The sequence below is a fragment of the Lepisma saccharinum genome, chromosome 8 (genome assembly GCF_977018435.1).
Source record: "Lepisma saccharinum chromosome 8, izLepSacc3.1, whole genome shotgun sequence".
NCBI lineage: Eukaryota > Metazoa > Arthropoda > Insecta > Zygentoma > Lepismatidae > Lepisma > Lepisma saccharinum.
This window is the reverse complement of record NC_139236.1, coordinates 49,032,333-49,058,407: the sequence shown is the minus strand read 5'-3', so window position 1 is coordinate 49,058,407 and position 26,075 is coordinate 49,032,333. Positions and strand designations below refer to the sequence as shown.

General features: G+C 38.7%; 1 protein-coding gene across 1 annotated transcript in view; it reads right to left on the bottom strand.

Moving 5' to 3' along the window:
• Positions 1-26,075, bottom strand: part of LOC145990986 (sodium-dependent proline transporter-like) — an 80,840-nt gene that overhangs the window by 27,896 nt on the left and 26,869 nt on the right. Inside the window, exons 2-5 of the mRNA XM_083126613.1 lie at positions 20,355-20,515; positions 16,668-16,831; positions 11,914-12,133; positions 8,381-8,513 (exon numbers count right to left, since the gene is read on the bottom strand). Of these exons, the coding sequence (XP_082982739.1) occupies positions 8,381-8,513; positions 11,914-12,133; positions 16,668-16,831; positions 20,355-20,515 (678 nt within the window). The remainder of the gene's footprint in view (positions 1-8,380; positions 8,514-11,913; positions 12,134-16,667; positions 16,832-20,354; positions 20,516-26,075) is intronic.

The following is a 26,075-nucleotide window of genomic DNA, read 5'->3' as shown; positions in this document are numbered from 1 at the left end:
CACTTCTTCCCAAATTACCATAAAAAAATCCCATTGCCACATACCACAACTACTAATCAGATCTGAAAATGAACTGAAGTAAATAAGAAAATTCCCTTTTAATTGAATTTCTCCGGTTTTGAAAATAGTCCCTTGAATTCCCTATTAAGAAATATTGCATGCAAATATCTAATACCACGTCCCACAGCAAATTATAGACCCAAATAAAAGTTCTACCTATCTTGTTAACTCAACTAATGAAAATAAATTGTAAAGCCAGTAACAATAAAATACCATTTTACCAACTTCTAGGTTTTTCTTAAAGTACCCAACACAACACTGAAATATAGCAGTTATGACCATCAATCCTTAAAGTGCATGGAATTAATAGTGTGTATTTTATTATTATCCTGTTAAGAGAATTTTGAAGAAACTGTTTTCAATAAGAGCTTTTGATTAGAAAAAAATAATCAGATTGAAGTTCAAGCCTCACTTTAGGATAAATAAATCAGCAAATATAGGTATAAAATATATTGAGAAATGTGTTTTGGCTTATTACGTTGTCTTCTGTAGGGTGTCTTATTTGAATTGTCTACTTCTGCATTCTCTTGAATTATTTATGTTGCAATTTTCATAGCATGAAGGCAAATGGCTGCAAAAAAGGCTGTGACTTGGCAATAATGTGAATACAAAGTAGTAAGCACATAACATGCTATGCTAATTGCATTATATCACCTGGAAAGGCTTGAGAAATCAATGCAAAATTCTCCAGGGGTGCAGAAGGTAATGGAAGCTTGGGTGTCATGCAGTGAGGCAGTTGATAATGCAACCATTCTTGAAAATTGTACACACTGAAATACCTGAAACCATTTTATCCTTACTGATTTGGTTACCGAAGTGCATTAAAAGCACAATAATTATTACAAACCTACATTAGCAGAACCCCTCACATGTTGATTTCAACACTGGAACAAATCACAAGACATCACAACCTTATCTAATATAGCCAGAGGTCACAATTTTATTGAATATTTCTACTATCTACAACACACACACACACAATAATTAATAAAAATATAATAATCCACAGCATTTTAGTTCAGTTCTCTGAAATCCATTAAGAGGCTGCAAATTTAACAAAGCAGTCTGTTTTCATCCTTGCTTTTGTTTACACTTAACATGCTGTTGGGATTTTATAAATCTCAATGTTAAGTTGCAGCATTCACTCTATAGTAAATTTCAGACAACTGTAGCCAGTATGCAAAACTAGGTTTTTTTAAGTGCTACCTTTTTATAAGTAAATTATTTTTATGTAACTGTGTGAACTAAACCTGTTAATTTTAGCAACAATCAAATATTCTGAGAGACATAAATAAGATGCAGTGAAACGTCTGTGATGCATTAAGTTATAAAATTTTAAATTATACTTTATAGTTGCAATATAGTTTTCTTTGCAATCATAAAATTTAGACATGAATCATTATATTTGTCAAGCAGGGTCAAGAGATGTGCAAATTAATTTCAGTAAATTGAGAATTCATGTATGCCAATTTGGAAACTTCGCAAAATTCATAAATAAGATGTGCTATTCAGAAATTTATATTTTCTTGATGTTAAATATATGTAAATTGAAATTTGTGGAATAGTCAGGGGAGGCTACTTACTAGAAATCCACGCTTTAACTTTATTTCTGACTCTGTGGCTGTTATTTTTGTCAGCCTACAAGATACACTGATAAAAACAGGCTTCAAGTATTATCGCATGTAAAGAATTTAAATTGTTGATAGATACCATCTGTAGCATAACATTTTAGATTCCAAAATTCCAAGAGTTTATGTTCAAAGATTACAATAGTTCTTTCTCATGCAATCAGTTCTTTACACAAAAAGCTTGAGTTCATTTGGTTCAGTTCAAACACCTCCAGAAGCTCTCATTTTACTGCATGTTAACTTTCAGCATGGGTCATCCTTCTCTTTAAAATAGTCTTGAGTCAAACCCAACTAAAGATCCAATGTGCCAAAATGTCATGCAATGAAACTACATGTGGTTTAGGTGTTGAAGGTATAACATCAAACACACATGAATCACAAACACCTGGTCCTTGATCCATATTCAGGATGTCCTGCAAACAGAAGCTTATACTGCAACAGCCACGAAACACACACATGTTCACAGGCAGGGTGGTGGGATTGATCATCCTTCCAAATTACTAGGTTTTTGCACATGATTACACCTACTATTTTTGATGATTCAAATGTTATGTCCGTCTCTAGACTGAACTTAACAGGAATGGTGTGATTCATGTTTCTTTCCTATTCATTTTATGCCACCTATTTTACTGTTCAGCAGTAGTATTTATGATAACAATGAAATACAATAAAATGCATTCATTCAATTAGGACTCCTATTTTTGCAAAACTACAAGGCACATACTGAAAGTCCTGAGCCTTCAATTATGCTCAGGCCTTGATCATTTTGCTTGAAACCATACCTATTGCAGGTACAGCCATCTGTTGTCCACTGCATGAACCACAAGCTGGCACAAGCACACTTTCGCTGCTGTCAGCAGGAGAAAAAGGAGTTCACAGACAGTTCATTTTGTCAACATGCTGTCATGGAATTTCTTGTTAGTGAGAAAGTTTGAGCTGCAGAAATTCATCAGCATTTACAGAACTTCTATGAAGATGCCTGCATGGGTTACAGTACAGTGAAAAGGTGGGTAAAACATTTTAGAGATGGTAACACATATTGTTGGTAAGTCTCGTATTGGCTTACCAAAAACAGCTTCCACGTGCTGTTACAGGAGGACAACTGCATGAGAAATTGCACATTATCTGAACATTGGACACAGTGTTATACAGGACATCATAAAGAAAGACTCTTGGTTATCACAAGCACAATGCCATTTTGTAACATGAAAATGCCCGTCCCCATACAGCTGGGCTAACAGTACAGAAAGTTGAAAAGATGGGCTGGGAGCTAATGCCCACCCTCTCTACATTCCATACATAGCCTGTCCGACTTTCACTTGTTTGCTCCGTTGTAGAACAGCATTTGGGGTACCAAGTTTGACAACAATGACGATGTGAAGGATGAGGTTCACCGGTGATTACGTCGTGCAGAGACAGACATCTACAAGAGTGGCATTTTCCAGCTGCTATTACGGTGGTGCAAATGTGTTGACCGACCTGGATGTTATGTGGAAAAGTAACAGCAAGGTCCAAATTATGTATTACCATAGGCAGAATAAAAATAGTGGTTTCTGAGTAAAATCACTTCGCTCATTACTTTCAGTACATACCTTATATATACTAATATCTAAATCATGGTGGGCATCTGTCTCTGTTTAATATCCTGTGGCGAACAGCTCTTGAGGACCAGTGCCTACCTACAGACTGCCAGCTTCACTCCCACCAGATGGGAGATCATCCAGTCAGGACAACGTCAGTCCCTGTGTATAGAACTATATATTGTTTATGCAAAACAATGTAATGTAGGTTATAATAGATTCTCAGCTCAGGGAAGCAAAATTTGGACTTTGGCTTTGAACCATGAACTCATGTTTAACCCTGCATTGGGTGTGCATGGTCTCTAGTTTCAGGTTTGTGGTTCTAATGTTACCATTTATGAATGATTGTTTTATGTATTTCCTCCCTCTGTCTAGCTGAGTTTCTGACCTTCCTCTTTTACACCACGATTCTTGATAATCTTGACCTGGCACAGCCAGAGGATTGCTCTTGGGGCTGAAGGTGCATCCACCTTAATTTCTTTAAACAATTCCCCTAAACAGTATATTTTGAATGTGTGTATTATATGTAACCTAATTTTTAAAAAAAGTTTCAAGTAAAAAATGCAAAGGATCATGAACGAAATATTTGCCTGTGTGAAGTTGTCCTCCAAAAAAAAAGAATCCTGGCTGTGCCACTCTGTTGAAGTAAGATTAAATATTTCTAATTTCTTCTTACAGTTATTTATAGGAAATTAAGCCTATCCAGATTTAGTTTCGAGAAGCTACTACACTCATATATAAGTCGATAAAAAAATATGATAATGAGAAGGCAGAGTATTTGGGGTAAAAGTTAATTTCTTGTACAACTGTTGGGGAACGGGAGGGGACTAACTGTATTGTATGTCACGATATATAGGATCTTTCATTAAGAGTGATACTTTTTAAAATTTGAAAAAAAAATATACCACTCAACGTATCAAAGTAAATTGTGCTTTATTTTGAAGCTTAGACATTGCAGTTATGTTCTGAACAAAATATCGTTCAAATGTCCACCACGGCTTTGAACACCCTGACGCACACGAAGCTCCAATTGTTAATCACTCTGTCCAACATTAGTGGCGTTATGTCTGCGATAGCCTGACAAATGTTCGCCTCCAAATGTTCCAAAGTTCGTGGCTTGTCAGCATAGACCTTAGCTTTGATGTAGCCCCAAAGAAAAAATCCATGGGTGTTAAATCACACGACCGTGGCGGCCAATTCACACATCCAAGTCTTGAGATGATCCGGTCGCCAAACTTCTCCCTCAGCAAATCGAGCGTAGCATCAGCTGTGTGGCATGTAGCGCCATCCTGCTGGAACCACTTGTTTTCAATATCTATGCTGTCAAGTTCTGGCCACAGAAATTCGCGTAAATATGGGTCTGTAGCGGTTACCATTGACGGTAACGGTTCTTCTGTCATCATCTCGAGAGAAATAAGGTCCAATGAGGCTGCCACGCCATAAACCGCACCACACAGTGAGTTTTTCTGAATGCAATGGCACCTCATGGACCACTTGTGGGTTCTTCTTGCCCCAATAAGGACAATTTTGCGTATTGACGAATCCACTAAGACAACAATGCGCCTCGTCTGAGAAGATGATTTTTCCACTGAAATCAGGATCAGTGGAGCCATTGTGTGCGTCATTGTGTTCAAAGCCGTGGTGGACATTTGAACGATATTTTGTTCAGAACATAACTGCAATGTCTAAGCTTCAAAATAAAGCACAATTTACTTTGATACGTTGAATGGTTTATTTTCTTTTCAAATTTTAAAAAGTATCACTCTTAATGAAAGACCCTTTATACAGGGTGTTTCTAAAGGTCGTTTACAACGCTTGGGAGGTGATTCCTCACACGAAAACAAGCAAAAAGTCTAAGTTCCATTTTTACGACTGAGGCTTCGTTTCCGAGATAGGAGCCTCGCAAAAGGTGACAAAGTGAACGTCACACCTGACTGGGACGAATACTATAACAGATAGAGAGGCGGTTCCAAGGGAATCATAAAGGAATCGTATGTGCTCAGTCCGGAAGTCACTATGAAAAGTTCACTGCACGCATGCGCAATGGAGTCCTCAAAGGAATTGGGGATTTCCAGCAAGAACAATACATGGAAAGGGTATGTAACGCAGCAAGAAAGACCGTGACAATGAGAAATGCGTTAAAGACAACACATCCCGACCTCAAACATCAAAACATGAGCACGGAACACAAAATCCGAAAAGTTGAGCACGGTTGCATACCCCAGTTACACGCGAGGAATGAACGAATCATGTCATGTGGCATACGAGAGACACACTACTCCACCAGGAGGAGGGAAAGAAAAACACAATATCAGATGATTGTGACAACGTGTATTTTTACACGCGACAACTACGTAATATCCCCCCACACAAACAACAAATGCTACAATATCTTACGCACAGACAGTCCTGTCACTGTACACCAACTGAAGATGTCACTTTCACCACACAAAGGGGGTGGGGAGCAATACCAAGAGTGTTCTCACTGAGATTGCCGAGGATAATAATCACAGACGGTTTTCAAAATGTCTGCCGTTTACTTCTACGCAGAGATGACAGCGACGAATCAAGGATTGTCGAGTACGAGCAAACAAGCCAGGTGTATCTGCTACCGTCGCGGCGGCGACGTTGATGCGAGCAACGAGGTCTTCAGCTGATGTGACAGGTGTGTCGTATACGAGGGTTTTCATTTCTCCCCAGAAGGAAAAAATCGAGAGGGTTGAGATCTGGCGACCTCGGTGGCCAAGGCACAGGCTCATCCCTACCAATGAACGTATTGCGAAACACGTCATGCAGGAAATGTCGTACATTACAATCGAAATGAGCTGGTGCACCATCGTGTTGGTACCACATTTCTTGCCAAAGGTACGGTCTCCAACAGTTCAGGCAGAACCTCACTAAGAAATGCATGATACGTGCGACCATTCAGGCGAACAGGGAGAATGTATGGTCCAATTAAATGATCATGTACTATCCCGCACCACACATTCACTGAAAACCTGTGCTGGTGATGGACCACAAAAAGTGCATGTGGGTTGTCAAAGTCCCATACATGACTGTTTCTACTATTGAAGACATCCATCCTGGTGAAAATGGCTTCATCTGTCCACAATACGTTTGCCCCGAAGTGAGAGTTTGTGTCCAGCTGATGCAACAACCATTGGCAAAACTCCATACGAGGGCGAAAGTCACGAGGTAACCGTTCTTGTACTTTCTGCAGTTTAAAAGGGTGCATTCCTTCCTCTGACAACACTCGCCACAAATTCACATGAGACGTGTTTCGTGCCCGAGCGAGCACTCGCGTACTGGTGCCAGGATGTTCTGCGACCGCTGTTAACACATCTTCTGCAAACTGATGTGTGCGTACACTTCGGGGTCTTCCAACTTCTTGCCGCGGTGGTAACACTGACCCTGTTTCACCCAGTCGACTGTCCACTACCTGAAAGAAGGTGTGAGACGGTAAACGTCTATGTGGAAAGCGTTCTCCATAAGACGCCTTGCCTCACGGCTATTACCACGTGCCTCCCCATACATGAGATGCATGTCTGCTAGCTGCTGGGTCGTATACGCAGCCATCTGTGTAATAGGGAGCTGGAACTGCAAAGTATTGTTTTTGTTTAACACTGGCCCACTGCACAAATTGGCCGTATCACCGTACGAACACAACTGCTGATCATATCCCAGCACCTGCAACACGACTGGAACGACTGCCGGAGAGAACCAACCCTTCGAGCATTTGTTGTTTGTTGTGTGTGTGGGGGGGGGGGGATATTACGTAGTTGTCGCGTGTAAAAATACACGTTGTCGCAATCATCTGATATTGTGTTTTTCTTTCCCTCCTCCTGGTGGAGTAATGTGTCTCTCGTATGTCACATGACATGATTCATTCATTCCTCGCGTGTAACTGGGGTATGCAACCGTGCTCAACTTTTCGGATTTTGTGTTCCGTGCTCATGTTTTGATGTTTGAGGTCGGGATGTGTTGTCTTTAACGCATTTCTCATTGTCACGGTCTTTCTTGCTGCGTTACATACCCTTTCCATGTATTGTTCTTGCTGGAAATCCCCAATTCCTTTGAGGACTCCATTGCGCATGCGTGCAGTGAACTTTTCATAGTGACTTCCGGACTGAGCACATACGATTCCTTTATGATTCCCTTGGAACCGCCTCTCTATCTGTTATAGTATTCGTCCCAGTCAGGTGTGACGTTCACTTTGTCACCTTTTGCGAGGCTCCTATCTCGGAAACGAAGCCTCAGTCGTAAAAATGGAACTTAGACTTTTTGCTTGTTTTCGTGTGAGGAATCACCTCCCAAGCGTTGTAAATGACCTTTAGAAACACCCTGTATATATATTTTACGAAGAGGGCCACTAATATTTTTCTTGCCACAGAAACCTGTGCTATGCCCTGATTTGAAGGCATATTTTGTTCATAAAACTGACTAACAAAGAATTTTTATTGAAGACTGTTATATCTGTTATAATAATTTTCTATTCCTGACCCAGCTGTAAAACTAGTACAAAATTAAGCAGATTCAAACTTCCAGACTTGGACAAACTGTAAAACACCTCCAAAGTTTCACTGCACCATTGATTATGCAATTGGTCAAAATACCTCAGAATACTTTTATAAAGTAAGTCCAAAGGAGTGAAAAAGAAAAGTTTTGAAACTTCTTTTTTAGTTTAAATGTAAAATTGTTATTTAAATTTACACTGCATGTTCAATTCCCTTCTGTAATTTGCTGCTTAGATCCAATTCTAGAAGATTAATATGTAGCACAAACTCAAAACTGAAGCAAAATGATTTTTTTTAATCTTTGATAAAAAAAAGAAAAAAGTAAATGACCAATTCCACAATGGACTCTACATTAGCAGCTAATGTACACTTAGATTTTAATTTTCTGCAAATATTTATACTCTCGCGTATTGATTATACCAACTTCAACAGTCATGCAATTATTAGAAGAGAATTGAGTCTGGTTTCTTTTATCAAATAATCAAAACACAATTAAAATAACAAAAGTTATTTTGAGGTTCCATACATGTAAGTAGTACTGCATTATACAAACCTATCAAACACAACTAACAGTAAATAACAAGCATATATTTTTTACCTTGCCTGAAGTTTTCACCCCTTTATAGAGTGAAACAAAAACCAGTACCCATGCCAGTAGCAGTGCAATCACTAATGGTGGTCTCACGCTTCCTAAGTCTTCGATTCCTGGTGAAATTTGTAAAACATAATTGCTGCAAAACAGAAAAAAATGTAATATGTAACCGCACAACTTGTAAAACATTATCATATATTTTTTATAGCATGTATATCTGTTACGCTGCCTAACTTGCAACCGAGTGTTATTTCATCTACCTGTCTTCTCTGTTCTGCAGAAAACAGTAATTGTTATTTCGGTCCATTCCCCTTTCCCCAAAAATGTCTTTGTCAACCACCTCCCTATGTGATGGCTACCTGCTTAGCTTTAAAATAGAATTCACTTTTCCCATGAATAGTTGGGATGATGGCAAACTTTAAAAAAGAGGACATTTTTAGATTTCACAAAAGCTTTCACAGTACTGTTACAATATATGTATTTTAAAACACCTCCAAAGTTTCATTGCACCAATTAATATGCAGTATACATATATTTATTTATTACAACACTCCTGTAAAATCTATATATATCTATATGTATTTTTTTCTCTGAATTCTGATGTGATGAAACTGAAAGCTGTGGCATATTCTCGCATATTCTTACCTATTGTTAGAAATTTGTGGCTCACCGTGAACTGCAGGAGATGTCGCAAATGTTTTGCAATCAAGACCTCGTGAAGTATAGTGTCGACAACAGAAGAGACACAAACGTTTAACAGTTTTTCTTTGTTGGAAGAAAATTTTCTTGTCTTTGTGATTGCAACTAAGAGTGTTTTATTTCCTTACTTTGAAATTGAACACAGAACCAATGTTAACAATTATTTACAAATGTAAAATTTTGTTACGAATCATGAAGTTGAAGAAGTTGTCTGCACCCCAAAAAAAGGACATTTCCCCATTTTCCTATAAACTTGCCCAGACCATTTTAGGACCTGAAAAAGAGGACATGTCTAGGTAAAAGAGGACGTATGGCAACCCTACCCATGAAGATAAAGTATCTTGGGATGGGTGAGCAAGTCAGCCCTCATGTGCAAAAAACCCTGCAGTTTGCAATTAGCAGGGACCAATCAGAACTTGTTCCTTTGTCTTCCATTTTGGTGAAAAAATAAAACAAAAAAAAAATGGAGCCCTACATTACCAGTGAGAGGGATCATCAGTTTTTTGGCAGTTAGTTAGAGAAGACAGTGTGTTCAAAGAGTGTCTCACAAAATAATATATTATTCAGTTTTATGGCAGTTAGCATCACCATACTATCAGTTAGTGTCAGTTGCAAGTTTTCAGACAGTGTCTTGATGGGAAATGGTATGTGTTGTGTAAAGAGGCTTAGGTGATGAGTGATATGCTGAAGAGCTCAAAAGAGTGCCCTAATTCGAATGACCACAATTGAATATTGGCTGCTCCAACACCAACACGCCAGCATTGGTCAGGTGAGTGGCAACCACAAGTAGTATGCTGCTTGTGAGTGATCTCCAGCCACTTGCCGACAACTTGAAATTGGACAGTGAGTGACCACCTAGCATAATATGGTCATCAACCTCAGTGTTACCCAAATGGACTACCAGCAACCCTGCACTTCAACATAAACAGCTTCAGAAAAAGTGAGCAATGGACTTCTAAATACATATACATATAAAGAGTAATGAACTGTACATAACATGCAAATAGAATGTATAAAGCATGACTATATAAGAGCCCATAGTTGCTGAAATTTTTTTTAAGGCATAACATTAGGCAACTGAATTATCAGCACAGGGGAGAGCTATTATGTTCTTGTGGCATCAGAGCTTGGTTACTTATAAATACAGAATCAGAAAAATAAATGCTAAATGTCTGTTATATCGGAGACACATTAAAATCGGATATTTTGTGTTTCGGATTGTTCGTACTTACCAATTATGTATTGCGGAACATAGTTGAAGGTGCCATTATGCTTTTTACACGAAAATAACATCGATTTTTCACATTACTAGTATTTTTTTGGTTCCTTTCTTCCGTTGCGGAACATACAATATGGCACACACAGCTGTGAATCATCACACATCCTGCTTGTGTTTTGTCGATTGGGAGTGGGTATGCAGTGTTTCAACCTTCTTAACTGAAAATACCTACTTTCGTGTTCATTATGTCATCACAAACCATTGACGGATAGCCCCAAAAACCATTCACGATAGCCCCAAAAATAATTCACGATAGCCCCACGAACCATTGATGGATAGCCCCAAAAACCATTCACGATAACCCCAAAAACCATTCATGATAGCCCCAAAAACAATTCACGATAGCCCCAAAAACCATTTCCAGCAAAGTTTGGGTTAGGTTAGGTAAGCATAGTTAAAAAAAATCTCATAAAAAAAGGCATGTTTGGAAACACTGGCGAGACCGCGTGATTTTCGACGCTCGTGCCATCTGCAGGTACATAATGGAAACAATGGCATAATGTCGCTTTGCACAAAATGCAAGTTTATTACATCAAAAGTGCTTATTTCTTGTTGTGCAGCATTCTACGGTGAGAAAATAGCTCCACGAACTTTCAAAATGCTACAGAAACTCATTTCCGTAAGTAGTATCTTCTGTAAAAATGAAGAAATGTGTCTCCGATATAACAGACATTTACCAAATAAATATCCTTCTCAAGACTTTCATTTGTTGTATCATCTTTACAACAAGCGTTAGAACTTTGAGCAAGAAGTTTAAACTTACGATTAACAAAAAGAGACAATCATTATGTCAAAATTTATACAAACTGACAAACAAATACTTTGAGAGCTAAAAACTATACTAAGGACTTTCTTTGAATTTTAGATATATGGTTTTAGGCTTCATAGTCAGTGCAAAACAAAAGTTGTATGTGGAAAAATATACACACAATATTTAAATTACATGAATGAAATGAAGCCCGAGGTTGGCGTAGTGGTTATTTTTGGTTGGGGCACTTTCAGCAACTAAAATTTTAATTTCAGACACTGTTTTGCAGTGTCCTAGCTGTATTATTTTCCTACTGATACCAACCAATCTAATGCAATTCACAAATTGATAATATTAAACAAATTTTCAATTAAATCTACAATTGAGAAGATGTTTTTTTCAGTAACTACAAAATTACAATTTGTATTCGATTCAGAAATTGAATATTGTGGAGCACAATTCCCATTGGTTTAAAGGTTTATTCCAAAATGTTCCAATTGAAACTATAGTTTATAGTAGAGTTGAAACAATACAAACCAATTGGTTTGGCTCGAATGGATATTACCATCTTTGTACTTGCAAATCTTGATATTACATTTAGTGAATGCAATGGAATTCATTGAACTTTACACTTAAAATCTAATCATTAATTGGCATAATCTAAAATTTAAAGAATCAAATTTTAACAATAAAAAATCTTACATCTTGGTTACACATAAAATTTTTAGAGACATGCTTAGATGAAACCTACTGTATGTACAGTACAGTGAACTCCTTGTAACAATAAAAAGAATGATTAAGGATTCTACTCACTTCCAAAATTCCTGAGTACTGGTGACTAAAGTTTCATTATCTGTCATATTTCTCAACTGATGTGTTTCTGCACAGGCTTCAGTATTCCATTCATTACCACAAGAAGCCCATGGTACAGATGAACTGAATGACAAAAATAAGTAGTACAACGTCCATGCAATAATTATGTTGTAGTAAATGCAAACTATTGCAGAAATGAATACCATGGCATATCCAATACCTGTGAAGAAAAAATAAGATAATGGCCATATTAATTGCATCTCATTATACTAAAGTACCTAGTACAATTGCATAAGTGCTGATAAGGTTCATTTATGCAAACATTAAGATTGAACTAAAGTTTATGGCACAAAAGCCCTTCGAGAACCAAGGCTGCTAAGTGGATTTTTCTTGGATGTGATGTGTGGTGCAAACAGAGAATCCCATAACCAGTGACGTGCCGAGGATTTTCGAAATGAGCAGGGAGGTGGGGGGTAAGTGTAATTGTTTTAGTAGTCAGCCCTCATTTTGCCATATTTTCCTGCCTTTGACGTTCTTCATTTTTAGGCCAAAGGGGTAGTTTGACTCTCCCCCTTGGGCATGTCACTGCCAAACCTTAAGCACAAAAGTGACTTTTCCAACGTACGTACCACAAAGACTGTACATCACACAAAAATGTGCAACGGCATATACTCTGGGTCATCTAAGTAATCAGAGATGACCCGGCTATAATTATAAAAAAGTTGTTTTTTATTTCTTCGCAATATTCTTCCAAACCAATCTTTGATTCACATATTTCTTTGCTTCCAGCGCACGAATGTTTTCAACAGTTTGCTGCAGAATGTCCAAGAGGCTATCTTTCTCCAGCTGGTGGAATCTGGTGATGTCAGGTTGAGATTCCACTGGCTTCCTTTAAATCCCTTGACAGGAGGGAGGGGAGAGGGGAAGGAAACACTGCTTCTCAGCCGCGGTGTTTCCATGGCAATGGTAACCTCCTTCCGGAGAGAGTCGCCAGTTGCACTCTCCATCCCAGAGACTTTGCCGTTCTCTCAGCTGATACCCTCTTCTGCCATTCTTCTCCGATGCCTTTGTATCGTAGCAGCTGTGTTGTTTACAACAGGGAAATTTCCCAGGAACAGGAATTCTGTGTTCACAAATTACGTACTGAAAAGGGAAGTAGGGAAAATACATCTGAAAGTGTGCGAGAAACAGGAAAATCTGAATAACATTTGCGAACCAATTCTATGTTAATTCTCATTTTTACATTTGCTTCTGTCTTCCTGATCTCTGCTACTTGAACAGAACTTGTCAAAGGGGAAAAGCTTAAATATTGAAGATCAAAGTAATTAAATAAATTAAAATTTAAACTAGATTTTCAAGAAATTATACCGACCTCCATGGCACAGTTATTAGCATTATTCCATACGACGCCAGAGTTCCAGGGTTCGAATACCAGCCTGGGCATAGGTGCTCTTTGTAAATGTCCCTAATTTCATATCACTCATTGTGATTAGCCAAAAGTGGCAGAAAAGCGATGTAAAATAACAATTAATTAATCGATCAATGAAGTAATTATACTATTTATATGCTTACTTTTTCATTTTTGTATTTTAAAATGCATGATTACTTTCTCTTTGTAGCCTTCAAAATCAGGACTTCTTTCACGGAAATGAATAATTTTTGAAAGGAAAAGCTATCAGAAATAAATTATATATATAAATTTAAGTTGCTTTCCTCCGCCTCGTTAGATTAATAATGATCATAAAGATGAAAAATGTATGAATGTTAAATATATAAACAACAAACGCAATGATTCCAACTTATAGAACCTCACGCATTGCTGGGAAGGGGGATTTTCAGCATCCATAGGGGATTTTATTCCGAGTCAAGCAGGTAGGAACCACAATAGAAGATTGGCGCGGGGAATTGAATGCGTGTTGTAGGTGGCTTTGTGCTGTTGTTCCTATTGGCGATTCAAAAATGTATTATTTGTCTAGCTGTTAGTGATTTAGTATTTGTGCTAGTGCTGTGTTTACTGAAGTTAAAGGCAATGGATATAATAGAACATTTGCGTGTGAAAATATTTGGAATGAGAAATTGCAAATTGTTAATGCAGGTAGGCCAGTAGCATCTCTTGCACCACAGGTCTGTCTTGAACTTATACTTCCTTGCATAAAAACAAAAATCGGGAATGTACGAGTAACTGGTTACTGGGGTAACTTGAATTTTACACTTCAATTAGTATTGAGGGTTTTTTTCACTACCGCATTCCTTTCATATTCTATGTTACAGGTTGTTTTTATATATATGAGGGTTGGGGCAAAAGTCATTGCAACTATTTTTTTTCTCGTAGATACCAGCCCGGTTGGAAAATGCGACATATACAGATGAAAGGACGAGAGGGGAACTACATGTGGGGACAGTTGAAACACGCGAACATTGTGCCTCACATATTTATTACGATAGTGTACAGGACAATACTGGTTTGATCGTGCAAAATTAATTACATACCTGTTCTACAGTTGACAGAACAAAACTGGGGCCAAAGGCCCTGAAAGTAGTCACCTGCCATGTGCACCACACGCTGCCAACGATGTGGGAGACTCAGAATACCATCTGCGTCACCCTTGGCCGCACCATGTGTGAATCGGGTCATCTGTTGTTGCACAGCATTGGCAATGTTGTCTCGTGTCGCAAACCGTCTTCCACGTAGTGGTTCCTTAACCTTGCGACGTGGCGTTCGGGAGAAACGTCCGGACCTTCTGGACAGTGCAATCATCCTGCACGACAACGCTAGACCACATAAAGCAGAGTGTGTACGGCGGCAACTGCAACGCTGGGGATGGGAAGAATTGGAGCACCCGCCATACTCTCCTGACATTTCGCCCTGTGACTTTCATCTCATACGCAAGGTTAAGGAACCACTACGTGGAAGGCAATTTGCGACACGAGACGACATTGCCAATGCTGTGCAACAACAGATGACCCGATTCACACATGGTGCGGCCAAGGGTGACGCAGATGGTATTCTGAGTCTCCCACATCGTTGGCAGCGTGTGGTGCACATGGCAGGTGACTACTTTGAGGGCCTTTGGCCCCAGTTTTGTTCTGTCAACTGTAGAACAGGTATGTAATTAATTTTGCACGATCAAACCAGTATTGTCCTGTTCACTATCGTAATAAATATGTGAGGCACAATGTTTGCGTGTTTCAACTGTCCCCACATGTAGTTCCCCCCTCGTCCATTCATCTGTATATGTCGCATTTTCCAACCGGGCTGGTATCTACAAGAAAAAAAGTAGTTGCAATGACTTTTGCCCCAACCCACGTATATTTATACTTTATTTTATTATTTGAAATTCTAAACGTAGATTAACTGCAATCACAACAATTAATCGACAATGGTCGCAACAATAAGGTAAAATTTTCCACACATATTCATAAATCCTGTATGGATGCTGAGGTAAATTTGCAGGGAGACTCCAAGAAGTAGGTGGATGAATCAAGTGTCGGAGATTACCCACTAGTTAAAACCAGCATACGCCACTGAATATGTGATCCATTGGATGGTCTGTATCATTGTGTTTGTTCATCATCTAATCAAAGATGAAAAACAATGAAACTAATACCCAAATTGGAAAATGATACATGTATTAATACTAATGAAAATCAGAACAAACTATGATTACAGACTCCAAAAGTATTTATATGCACATAAACAGGAAAAATAACAGGCAGTCTAAATGTGTATGAATACTTCCAAATATACGAGGTGTGGCTAGAAAAAAAACGGATTGATGTTGCTGTCGACAAACTACAAGCACGTCAAGGTCAAGCGGTGCATGAGTGTATAACGTGATATCCTGCCTATCGACTGTGTGATTTTCCAGGGTGCGCGACACTCAGTTCCGCAGTAGCTTGTGGACAAAGTGAACCATACATCGTTGCTCCATCGGAAAAATGTTAAGTGTGAAAGTGGAACAGCATATCAATTTGAAGTTTTTTATGAAACTCGGAAAATCCGCCACAGAACCTTATGGTTTGTTGAAGGAAGTATACAGAGATGAGTGTTTATCATGCACGCAACTGTTTGAGTGGTTTCAAAGGTTTTAAAGAGGGACGAGAAGTGATCGCGGATGACTCGCGTCCTGGATGGCCTTGCACGTCAAAAACTGAATCAAACATAGCAAATGTCGGTGAATTGATTCGAAAAGATCGTCCTTGAGTATTCGAGCTATTGCAAAATAACCAACATTATTAAATTATGGTGCTGACGACCCTTCGTGAGCGAGTAAGAAGACTACAACCTGATTTGTGGAAAAACAAGTAATGGATTCTTCATCAGGGCAATGCTTCTGTCCACACAGCATTGTCAGTCATGGCTTTTTTGGCCAAGCATGGGATCCCAGTGTTAAAACATCCACCCTATTCACCGGATATCACTCGTGCGACTTTTTTTTATTCCCAAAGGTCAAATCAGCACTGAAAGGAACCAGATTTACGACCGACCGTAGAATCTGTAAAAACAAAAGTGACTGAGGTCATGAACATGGTTTCAGAAAATAATTTCAGCACTGCTTCCAGAAATGGAAGATTCCTATGGAGCGGTGTATCAATAGTGCAGGGGAGTACTTTGAAGGGGATAATGTTCGTATTATACAAAATAACCAATAAAAGATTTTGTAGCAACAGTCCGGTTTTTTAGCCACACCTCGTACATCTAAATAAATCATATTAAATTAAAATTTAAGCTATTTCCTGCAAATTAACCTTACCTTTGAACATAGGAGCAACTCTCCATATAGTGATGGGTCCTAAACTCCCAAACTGGCCAAGATTCACCTCAAGCATAAAGAGAGGCATTCCACATATTATTAAAAATATTGTGTATGGAATAAGGAAAGCACCACCACCATTTTGGTAGCATAGATATGGAAACCTGTTAATTACAAAACCAACACATGAAAATAATTAGTTTTATATAATATAACAATGTATTTGGTACTATTCTGTAAATCAGTGATGTGGATGGATCTGCTACACTGAGAAAAGAAGTAAATATATGAATTTTCAAACAGCTTACTAAATGAATTACTAGGGTCCACAGGCAAATACCCAATGAGAGAAAGTAACTTCACGTTTTTTATGCTTTGAACTAATTTTTTTACTTCCACGATGGAACAGGAGTAAAGTCATAAATATTAATAGCAGGCAATGAAATAATATATATATAACAATATTCACTTCTTATATTCCTTTTTTCCAGAACACTACTTTTTGATTACCTGTTCTTATTTCAATGTTTCCTCATGTATAAAATATATGAAAAACGGAAGGAATTTTCAAAATTTGTCCTCCACCAAGAATCCAATTCATGACCTATTGTGACTAGGGATGTACTAATGTCTTCCTAGTACACACACAGTGACTGGTTGACTGCATAAGCATAAAATGCTGCATGGGTATTAGCTAGAGTTTAGAACCTGACGTGTGGAGACTATTGGTATTGAATCATGAACAAACTAACCATCAGGAATAATTCATACTACTGTATTATTATTTATTATTTTACTAACATATTATTATTAAATAACCATAACATAACCCGTGGCTCTACAGCCTTGGAATTGCCTAGGACTATCTCCCAACTGTCAGTCTCCCTCTCCCAATTCTACCTAGAGGTGCCGAGATCTTCAGCCAGTAACAGCATGATGTGTGGGGTCAGCACGTCGAACCCTTAGCCCTTGTAGAAGATTTTTCAGGTTATGCTACTCACTCATAACTCCCCAAATTCCTCATGACGGTGCGTTGCCACCGGTCCTATACACAGGCCAAAAATTCAGAGACTGAACCCAAGCGGACTCGAACCCATGCCTCTCGCAGTCGAAATCCAAAGCACAGTGCCTTAGACTGCACGGACACGGAGGAGGACATATTGTTATTATTCCCCGACGGCGCAGTGGTAGCGTCGTTGCCTTGTAATCAAGGGGTCCCAGGTTCGATACCAAGTGGAGGCACATAGTGGTTCAGATATCACTTTCAACTGTAGGTCCAGTCCCGATTAGTCTTACTGTGTACAAAGTGGACTTAAAACACCAAATCAACCAACCAATCATTATTAATAATTAATATTATATTTCAGGTCCAGCGTTGATTAGCTCATTTGTGTATAAAATTAGCTTTAAAACATTTCTTTCCACCAAACAATTCCTTTGAAGAATGTGTAATATGACCTACTCACATACAATTTTGAGTAGAAGTTGTAAATGAGCAGGTCAACAATTTAACCTGCTTCATCATGGTGAGGAGCAAAAATGAATGTGTGAAAAATTCTTGTTTTCATCCAAATTGTAACAAATTGTCTCCAGGCCCCATCTTTTTAAAGGGGAGTCTTACATGGGTATTATTTCTATAGATATTTTGATTCCTCTTTATAAACTTTAAGCTATCAGTAAGCTGATTACTACAACATACATTACCTTTTCTACTGAGAACATTTTTCTTTTTACCATGTCTATTAAGTCTAAAGGTATTTGATGCTCCTGCTATAACACACATTTATGTCTCAGAAGGCATAATCAATGGTTGACCTTCAGAAAATAAGCAAAGGTTTTGAATGTACCTTAACACTAAAGGACAGAGCAGATGACTCAAGCAACAATCAAGACTTGTATATCACAGGCATTTCAGTGTATTGGTAAAAATTAATGATAATTTTCCAAATACAATATATCTATAAAAAATCATAGAATTTAATGCGAAATTCTGCCACTTTGTTATTATTACTGTAGACATGAACATATAATTGAAGGGCTCGGGTATAAAACTTGGTGAAATTTTGGTCATTTCTGAGTTCATTATGAAAAAGGGTTATTAGAAGCTATACTGTAGATAAATTGTTTTCGTGTTGTGTTTACCAATTTCAGAAGGCTTCACAGAGTCCAATGCAAATTGTATAACATGGCAATTTTACTCTAAAATTGAAGGATGGCACATTTTACTTTGTAACTCAAAAATGACCAAAATGTCACTTACCATGTTTTACACCTGAGCCCTTCAATTCATGCATCTTAGTTTTGCATAGTAAATGTGCAAATACTTTTTCAAAGCAAAATCTATTGGAATCACCAGTGGCATAACATCCTGTGAGGGCCAGTTACGGGGTGATGGTTACTAGCATGTTGAATCCTCGGACATTATTGTAGGTTTTCTATGACTGGGTTACACTACTCATTCGTAGCTCCTCAATTTTCTCATGATGGTAGATGGCTACTGGATCTCTTCCACAGACCGATATCTCAGGAAAAGTTGTTACACTTCCCCCAGGAAATTCAAACCTGCGTACATGCCATAACCAGAGCCCAAAGCTTGCGCCTTAGAATGCACAGCCACTGTGTGGGATGGAATCACCTGGTTACATGGATTAATTAACAAGGTTTATGAACCATTCATTTTCTTCAAGCAGCATTTGCAATTTTATATTGGATCGCTAGTCTATCTATTTATATTTGTACTTTATTGACAAATATATTATAATTTACAAGAAATAATAGGGATATACTGGCAGTGATGAAGGAAGTTTGCCCTGATCAGTGATTCTGTATAAGATTTTAGATATAATGAGTGTGTTGGACTTGTATAATTTCATCGATATAATGCCAGTATATGAATCAAACGACACATCAAAAGAGAGGATATATGTTCTGATATAAGTTTTCATCAGACTGTATTACACATGTGATATTACCTTGATGAAGAAATATGTAGGAATTAAAAACTTGAGGTCTGAACTGTTTCCCTTTTTTATTCAAACGCATGACTACATATAGCCCAGACTTATAGGTTCTAAAAACTGATCATATAGACAGCCTGATGTCTAAATTTAAGTCACCGTTCTCTTTTGAGACATCTCTAACAGTAAAACTTCCATAAACATAGTGACAGAGAGGGTGTGTCTTCCAAGAAAAGATAATTGTTCTTAACTTGTAACCTGACAACCATAACAAATGGAACACCTGGTTACAGGGAGTACAGGCAGTGATGGGATTTTTAGATAATATGAATCTAAATAATGAAAATAACATTTATGAGAAGCTACATGACTGACAAAACAAATGAAAAGAGCAAAGCTGCTATATTTTGCTTCATCACAATATACTATATAAACATTAAAAAAGAGCAAAACCAAGAATTCTCTTGAATATACATTGACGTAATCTCTTATTCAGTAGCCGTCCCCCGTGGTGGAGTGGTTATCACATTGTGCCACAACGCCAGGGGTCCCTGGTTCGAATCCCAGCCTGGCCATGGGTGATTTTGAGTGTGTATTCATCAATTTCATCACTCATCCGTATCCTTGCAATTAGCCAAAAGTGGCAGAACAGCGAACTAAAATAAACTAAGTCAATTAAGTCAATCTTATTCAGTAGATTGTAGACAAATTTATAACATTTAATGCATACCTCCATATATTTCCTAGGCCAATGGCATAACCAATAAGTGAAAGTATGAAGTCCAGTTGTCCCGTCCAGTTTCCACGTCTTGTCTCTAGATCCTCAGTTGATGCCTCACTTTCGATACTAGAGATTGGATCTTCATCTAAGTCATCCTGGTATTTAGGTGTCTGAAAGAAATGCATACAAATAGAGACTATCTATTTATATATAAAAACCCATAGGACAGAATGGGTCTTTATTTAAGCAGGCTTGTCACAGATACAATGAATCAATAAGAAACAAAGAGAAACACTTAACGATCATGATAATACAGAGATTATACGGGTGGCGCAGAGAAACGGCAAAATTTCAATTGACGTAAAATGCACGAATAATCACAGGAAAAAATACATTTAATGATGGATATGCATGTATTATACATAGTATGCCATTAACTATGACATTTATATGTCACTTTACTTCTTAAAGATTACATCAGAAAGATGTGTTCCATCTAGGCGTACACATTCTGAAAGTCTGCTGTGAAAACTCTGGAATGCCCTCTGTATCATGTCTCGAGGAATATCAGTGATTTCTGCTGCAATCTTCTGCTTCAGTTCAGCAATGGTTGCAGTACGTGTGCTGTACACTTTACTTTTGAGATGTCCCCACAGAAAGAAATCGCAAACACTGAGATCAGGGGATCTCGGAGGCCATGAAATGTCACCGTTACGTGAAATGATCCTCCTTCCAAACAATTTGCGAATCGCCTCCATCGACTGTCAGCAGTATGTGACGTGGCTCCGTCCTGCTGAAATCGCATGTTGTCGGTGTCAAGATGTGCGTCGTGCAACTTCGGTGCAAATAATGTTTCAAGCATAGCAACATATCGATGTCACTGTTGTTGCAATGCCTTCCTCACTTTCAATAAAATAAGGACAGAAAACACCATGACTTGACGCTGCACACCATACTGTAACCTTGGTGCTATGTAATGAACGCTCGTGAAGCTGACAAGGATTTTCCTGTGACCAGTAACGGAAATTCTGTTCGTTAACATAGCTGCTAAGGTGGAAATGGGCTTCGTCAGACATCCACAAATTGTTATGGAAATTGGCGTCCTCGTTAACCTTAGCCAACACCAATTCGCAAAACTCCTTACGCAACATAGGATCTTCAGGATGTAATTTCTGCACAATCTGTAACTTATAGGGGTGGAACTTCGTTTCATGCAGTATTCTTTGTACACTTCTTCGACTACACTGTAGGGCTGATGCATGTTGTCGAACGGAGCGGCGAGGGCTCCTCTGAATGGCAACTCGAACTGTTTCAATATTCTCTGGTATACGTACTGTTCGAACTCTACCTGGGAGTTTCTTCTTCAACGCTTCACCGGTTTCTTCACGCACCTATGTTGTAATCGCACGAGCCGATGGGACACGAGCATGACGTCCTAGCTGGTAATGCTGCCGAAATACCCTTTGCGCTGCAGTCACACTATCACCGTTCTTATAAAAAGCTTTCACAGCGAAAGCACGCTCCGGACCATTCCAATGCTGCATCATTACTAAATGGCAAAGTCTCCTCAATGATGTCGCATCGGTCCCGAATCCCGAACAAATGCCGACGCTACAGTGTTGCCAATTCCACATTCAAGTTTTGCCGTTTCTCTGCGCCACCCTGTACAATGATAGCATATAATACCTTGAATTGTAGTATTTATACTGTGAAACAGTGGCGGCGATTAGGGGGGGGGGAGCAGTTGACCCCCACTTTTTGTTACTTTTGCCCCCACACTATGCTAAATCTTATCTACAAAGGTCTTTGCCCCCTAGTTTTGGGGGGTTTTGGAATCCAATTGCCGCCACTGAGTAAAGGTATGTAATAAATCATTAGTAGTGTATTATGAGGAGTGACCTAGGTATGCATAATGCAAATGTGTAAATACAGGTGCAATTACAGAGATTGATGTAGTTTAATTTTGTTTGTAGGGCAACAGTAAGTTCGGTAGTTTTTTTTCTCAAAACGATGATAACAAATAACATTAGTCAATGGTGCAGGCAGCCATTCTTTAATCCCTGTAAAAATGAAGGGCTTGTTACAGGTGGATGTTTTGTGTGTGGGTATTTTCATGTTATGTTTCTTGCAGATATCGTGTTCGACAGATTTTCTGCGAGACTGGAGAAGTATCTTGGGGTGCCATTCTTAAGAATTTTGTGCATGAAGGTGAGTGTTAAATATTTTCTTCTATTGTTGATGTTTAGCCAAGAGAGGTTTTTTTTTTTAAATATGTATGAATACGGGGATACGTGTTCTTTTTCGTTGCAATGTGAGAAAATACGTATACAACAATTCTGAATTTCTGAAGTTAGCAGTTTTGGCTGTGGGAGCTATTACGTTATGCTGGAGTGCAAGAGTCTAATGTGGATAAAATCAAGGGATCCTGGGTTCGATACCCGGTGGAGGCACATAGTGGTTCGGATCCCACTTTAAACTGTAGGTCCAGTCCCGATTAGCTTTACTGTGCACAAAGTGGACTTAAAACACCAACTCAATCAATCAATCTAATGTGGCAAGACAAGTGACTGCATAAAATGATCTTTTAACATTAGCATCCAGAGTATGTTTTAAACGATACAAATAACTCGTACAATTTTTCACAATAAATTCAACTTGTGCCTCCCAATTATTTATTGAACACAATTACCAAGTTTTTGCTTGAATCCACTTCGCTTAGCATTGTACCAAACCACAGGGAGTTGGAGGAGAAAGCCATTTTTATGAAGTTATTTAAGGGTACCATGAGTTTCTATGGTCATAAAGCAAGATTTGGTTGGATTTAATTGGAGTGAGTTTCTAAGTGACCAATTTGTTACAACGTTAAGATCGAATTGGAGTTCGGCCATCGAAATACAAAAATCTTCTATCCTACACAGAATAAAAATTTGAGTCGTCAGCCATAGGCGTAACTTGGCAGGTGCAAGGGGGGCAGTTGCCTTTTCCAAATTTTCAGGTTAACCTCCTCTCCTGGAACCTGAATAGCAGACTAACAAGTAATGTTTTATGATTTTGAAAATGTAACAGTTATTTAATCAAACCAGTCCTGGATGATATTTTTATGGGCTTGAAACTCTTTGATGCTCCCCCCCAAGTTAAGTTCCAAGATCGATTCTGCCACATTAAAGTAATGTCCTAATTTACGCCTATGTCGTCAGCACATACAGTACATACAAAAAAGGTAAAGTGCTCCCCTGTGCTTAGCACCACCCCATGAAGGCGTATAGGGGGTGTGGGGGTAACGTCCCACACTTTCTTGATCGGGTCGTGAGTGGAGGTGATGTGATCAGCATCACGCCCCTGACCGCCTATATCCCCCAGGGTTTCCCCCAGGTACACATGTCATTCGACGCTGGGTGGGCGCCGGGGCCGCTTCCAACGTTAGAAAAGTTCCCGGATTTGAACAAGCCGTTATTTATATTCAGTGACGTGCACTGAGGAGTAGCTAGTCTAGCAGAGATAGATCAATCAATCTCACATTTCGAATTATATTCAAATCACAATATTTATTGTCTTGTTAAAGCCACAGTTCATATGCAACACTTTCTTTTGCACGCGCTTCTCGTCCATCGGTGTGATCGGCGGGCACAGCTGACTGGATACCCTAGCTCGCTCTTCTTCCGCCTGACCAGTTTCCAGGTAGAAACGGCCGGCCCAAGGAAAATACCTCCCTTGCCCCCTCGCTCCCCGCTGCAATGGTTGAAAGCCCAGGCTTTCAGGTCCCCCAGTCTATCTCCTATAGGACAGATAGGGGATTGGTTTCTCATAGATGTTTTGTAAATCCTCTAAAGAATTCAGGGTAAAATTTTCTGCAGTACTTATGTTCTCTATTTAACAACCTTTTACACGTTGTACAATATGTATGTATAATATGGAATGTAGTTTTATTATTTATGAAATGGGAACGTGTTATGTGCAGACAATAATGTTAGGCTTTCTTTTTTTTTCAAGTATGGAATATATAATGATTAAATTACAAATATGTGCTCGGGCTCTCTCTCACTCTCGTTTTAGTAGTGTTTTATTTAAATATACTACTCTTGGCCTCTAACAGTCATAAATACGGATGTATTTATTTGGGCAAGAGAACACGCGTTCATATTGTTGTTGGTTTGGTTTATTTTACTTAGCTTTTCTGCCACATTTGGTTATCGAAAAAATGAGGATGAGTGATGATATGATGAAATTGATGAAGGGACCTTATATGAACAATCCAGGCCCGGATTCGAACCCGTGATGAGTGTGCATTCTTGTCCTATGTGTTGTACTCTGCAGTGAATAATAAAATAATTTGGAATGAAAAATGTATCTCAGAACTCAAAAAGCTAAATGAATATTATTGAAGAAACTACAAAAAATTGTGTTTTGTTACCTGTTTTGTTTCTGTGCATAAAGTGTACTTAAAACACCAAATCAACCAACCGTGGGGGAGTGGTTATCACAGCACGCTACGACACCAGGAGTTCCGAGTTTGAACTCCTACCTGGGCGTAGGTGTTCTTTCTGTTTGTCCCTTCATTAATTTTATCGTATCATCTTCGCAATTAACCAAATATGAGAAAAAGCGACGCTAATTAACAAAAAATAAATAATTGATTGATTGCTTGATTTGGTTTATTTTACTTCGCTTTTCCACCACTTTTGGCTAATCGCGAAGAGAATACAATATAATTGATGAAGGGACACACACAAAGAATACCCATGGCCAAGCCGAGATTCGAACCCAAATCGTTTTTTATTTTCGAATGTGGGCGGCGTTTATGTGTACTTGTTTTTAGTACTCGTTCATCATTTTGCAATCTTTTCCTGTTATTGACATTCCTTTTTTTAGGAATACTAGACCCTAAAGGGGGGGAGGGGTGTGACCCACACCAACCCTCCCTCCCTTTAGCACGCCACTGACTGCTACCCCAAGTGTCGACGTCACCGCACGTCACTGTTTATATTTATAAAGTTATGAGAAAGGATGTTAAGAGTAGCTCCTTCAGCCTGCCTGCTGATCGCACCGAAGGGTGAGAAACGAGTGAGAAAGCGTGTTGCATCCTCGGTGCACGTCACTGATTTTGATCAGTCACTCTTGGCCTATCTGTGCATAGTATGGACTTTAATAAAACTCTGCGACACCTGTTGGTATCAAATCGAGAAAAATATCTGGGAGTGTAACAACTTATCTTAAAATTACCTTTCTTAGCACGAAAAAAAAAATTAGGTTTCTATTGACCATTTTTAAACAGCAATAAGAAAGTGCTGGAACAAGTTACTAAAGGCAGAAGTGGAAACTTGTTTGATCATCGAGAACTTAACATGACTGAACATTCAAGGTCGTTCCTGCATGCAAACAGCGAGCATTTTGAGCGTTTCAAGAGATGTAGTGTATTGAACGTAACAGACAAAAGTCACGAATTTCTATTTTTATATAAATCCGCCATTAATTGGAGCTTCCTTTACATCTCTCCTACCCTTCGCGTGCACGATAAATCATGCAAAGGCTTAAAATAAACCTTGTCCTAGATCAGGTCTGCGAACACATTATTGCGACATTCACCTAGAGGCCTTGACCGTCGTATCGATCGAGTTCAGGGAACTGACTGGGAATGACAGCTGGCGGTGGCAAGTCAAATGGCAATCAAGAACGACCTTCAACAAGCGCTAGAAAAGGAAGGGGAAGAAACATTACGGCCCGTGTACAAAT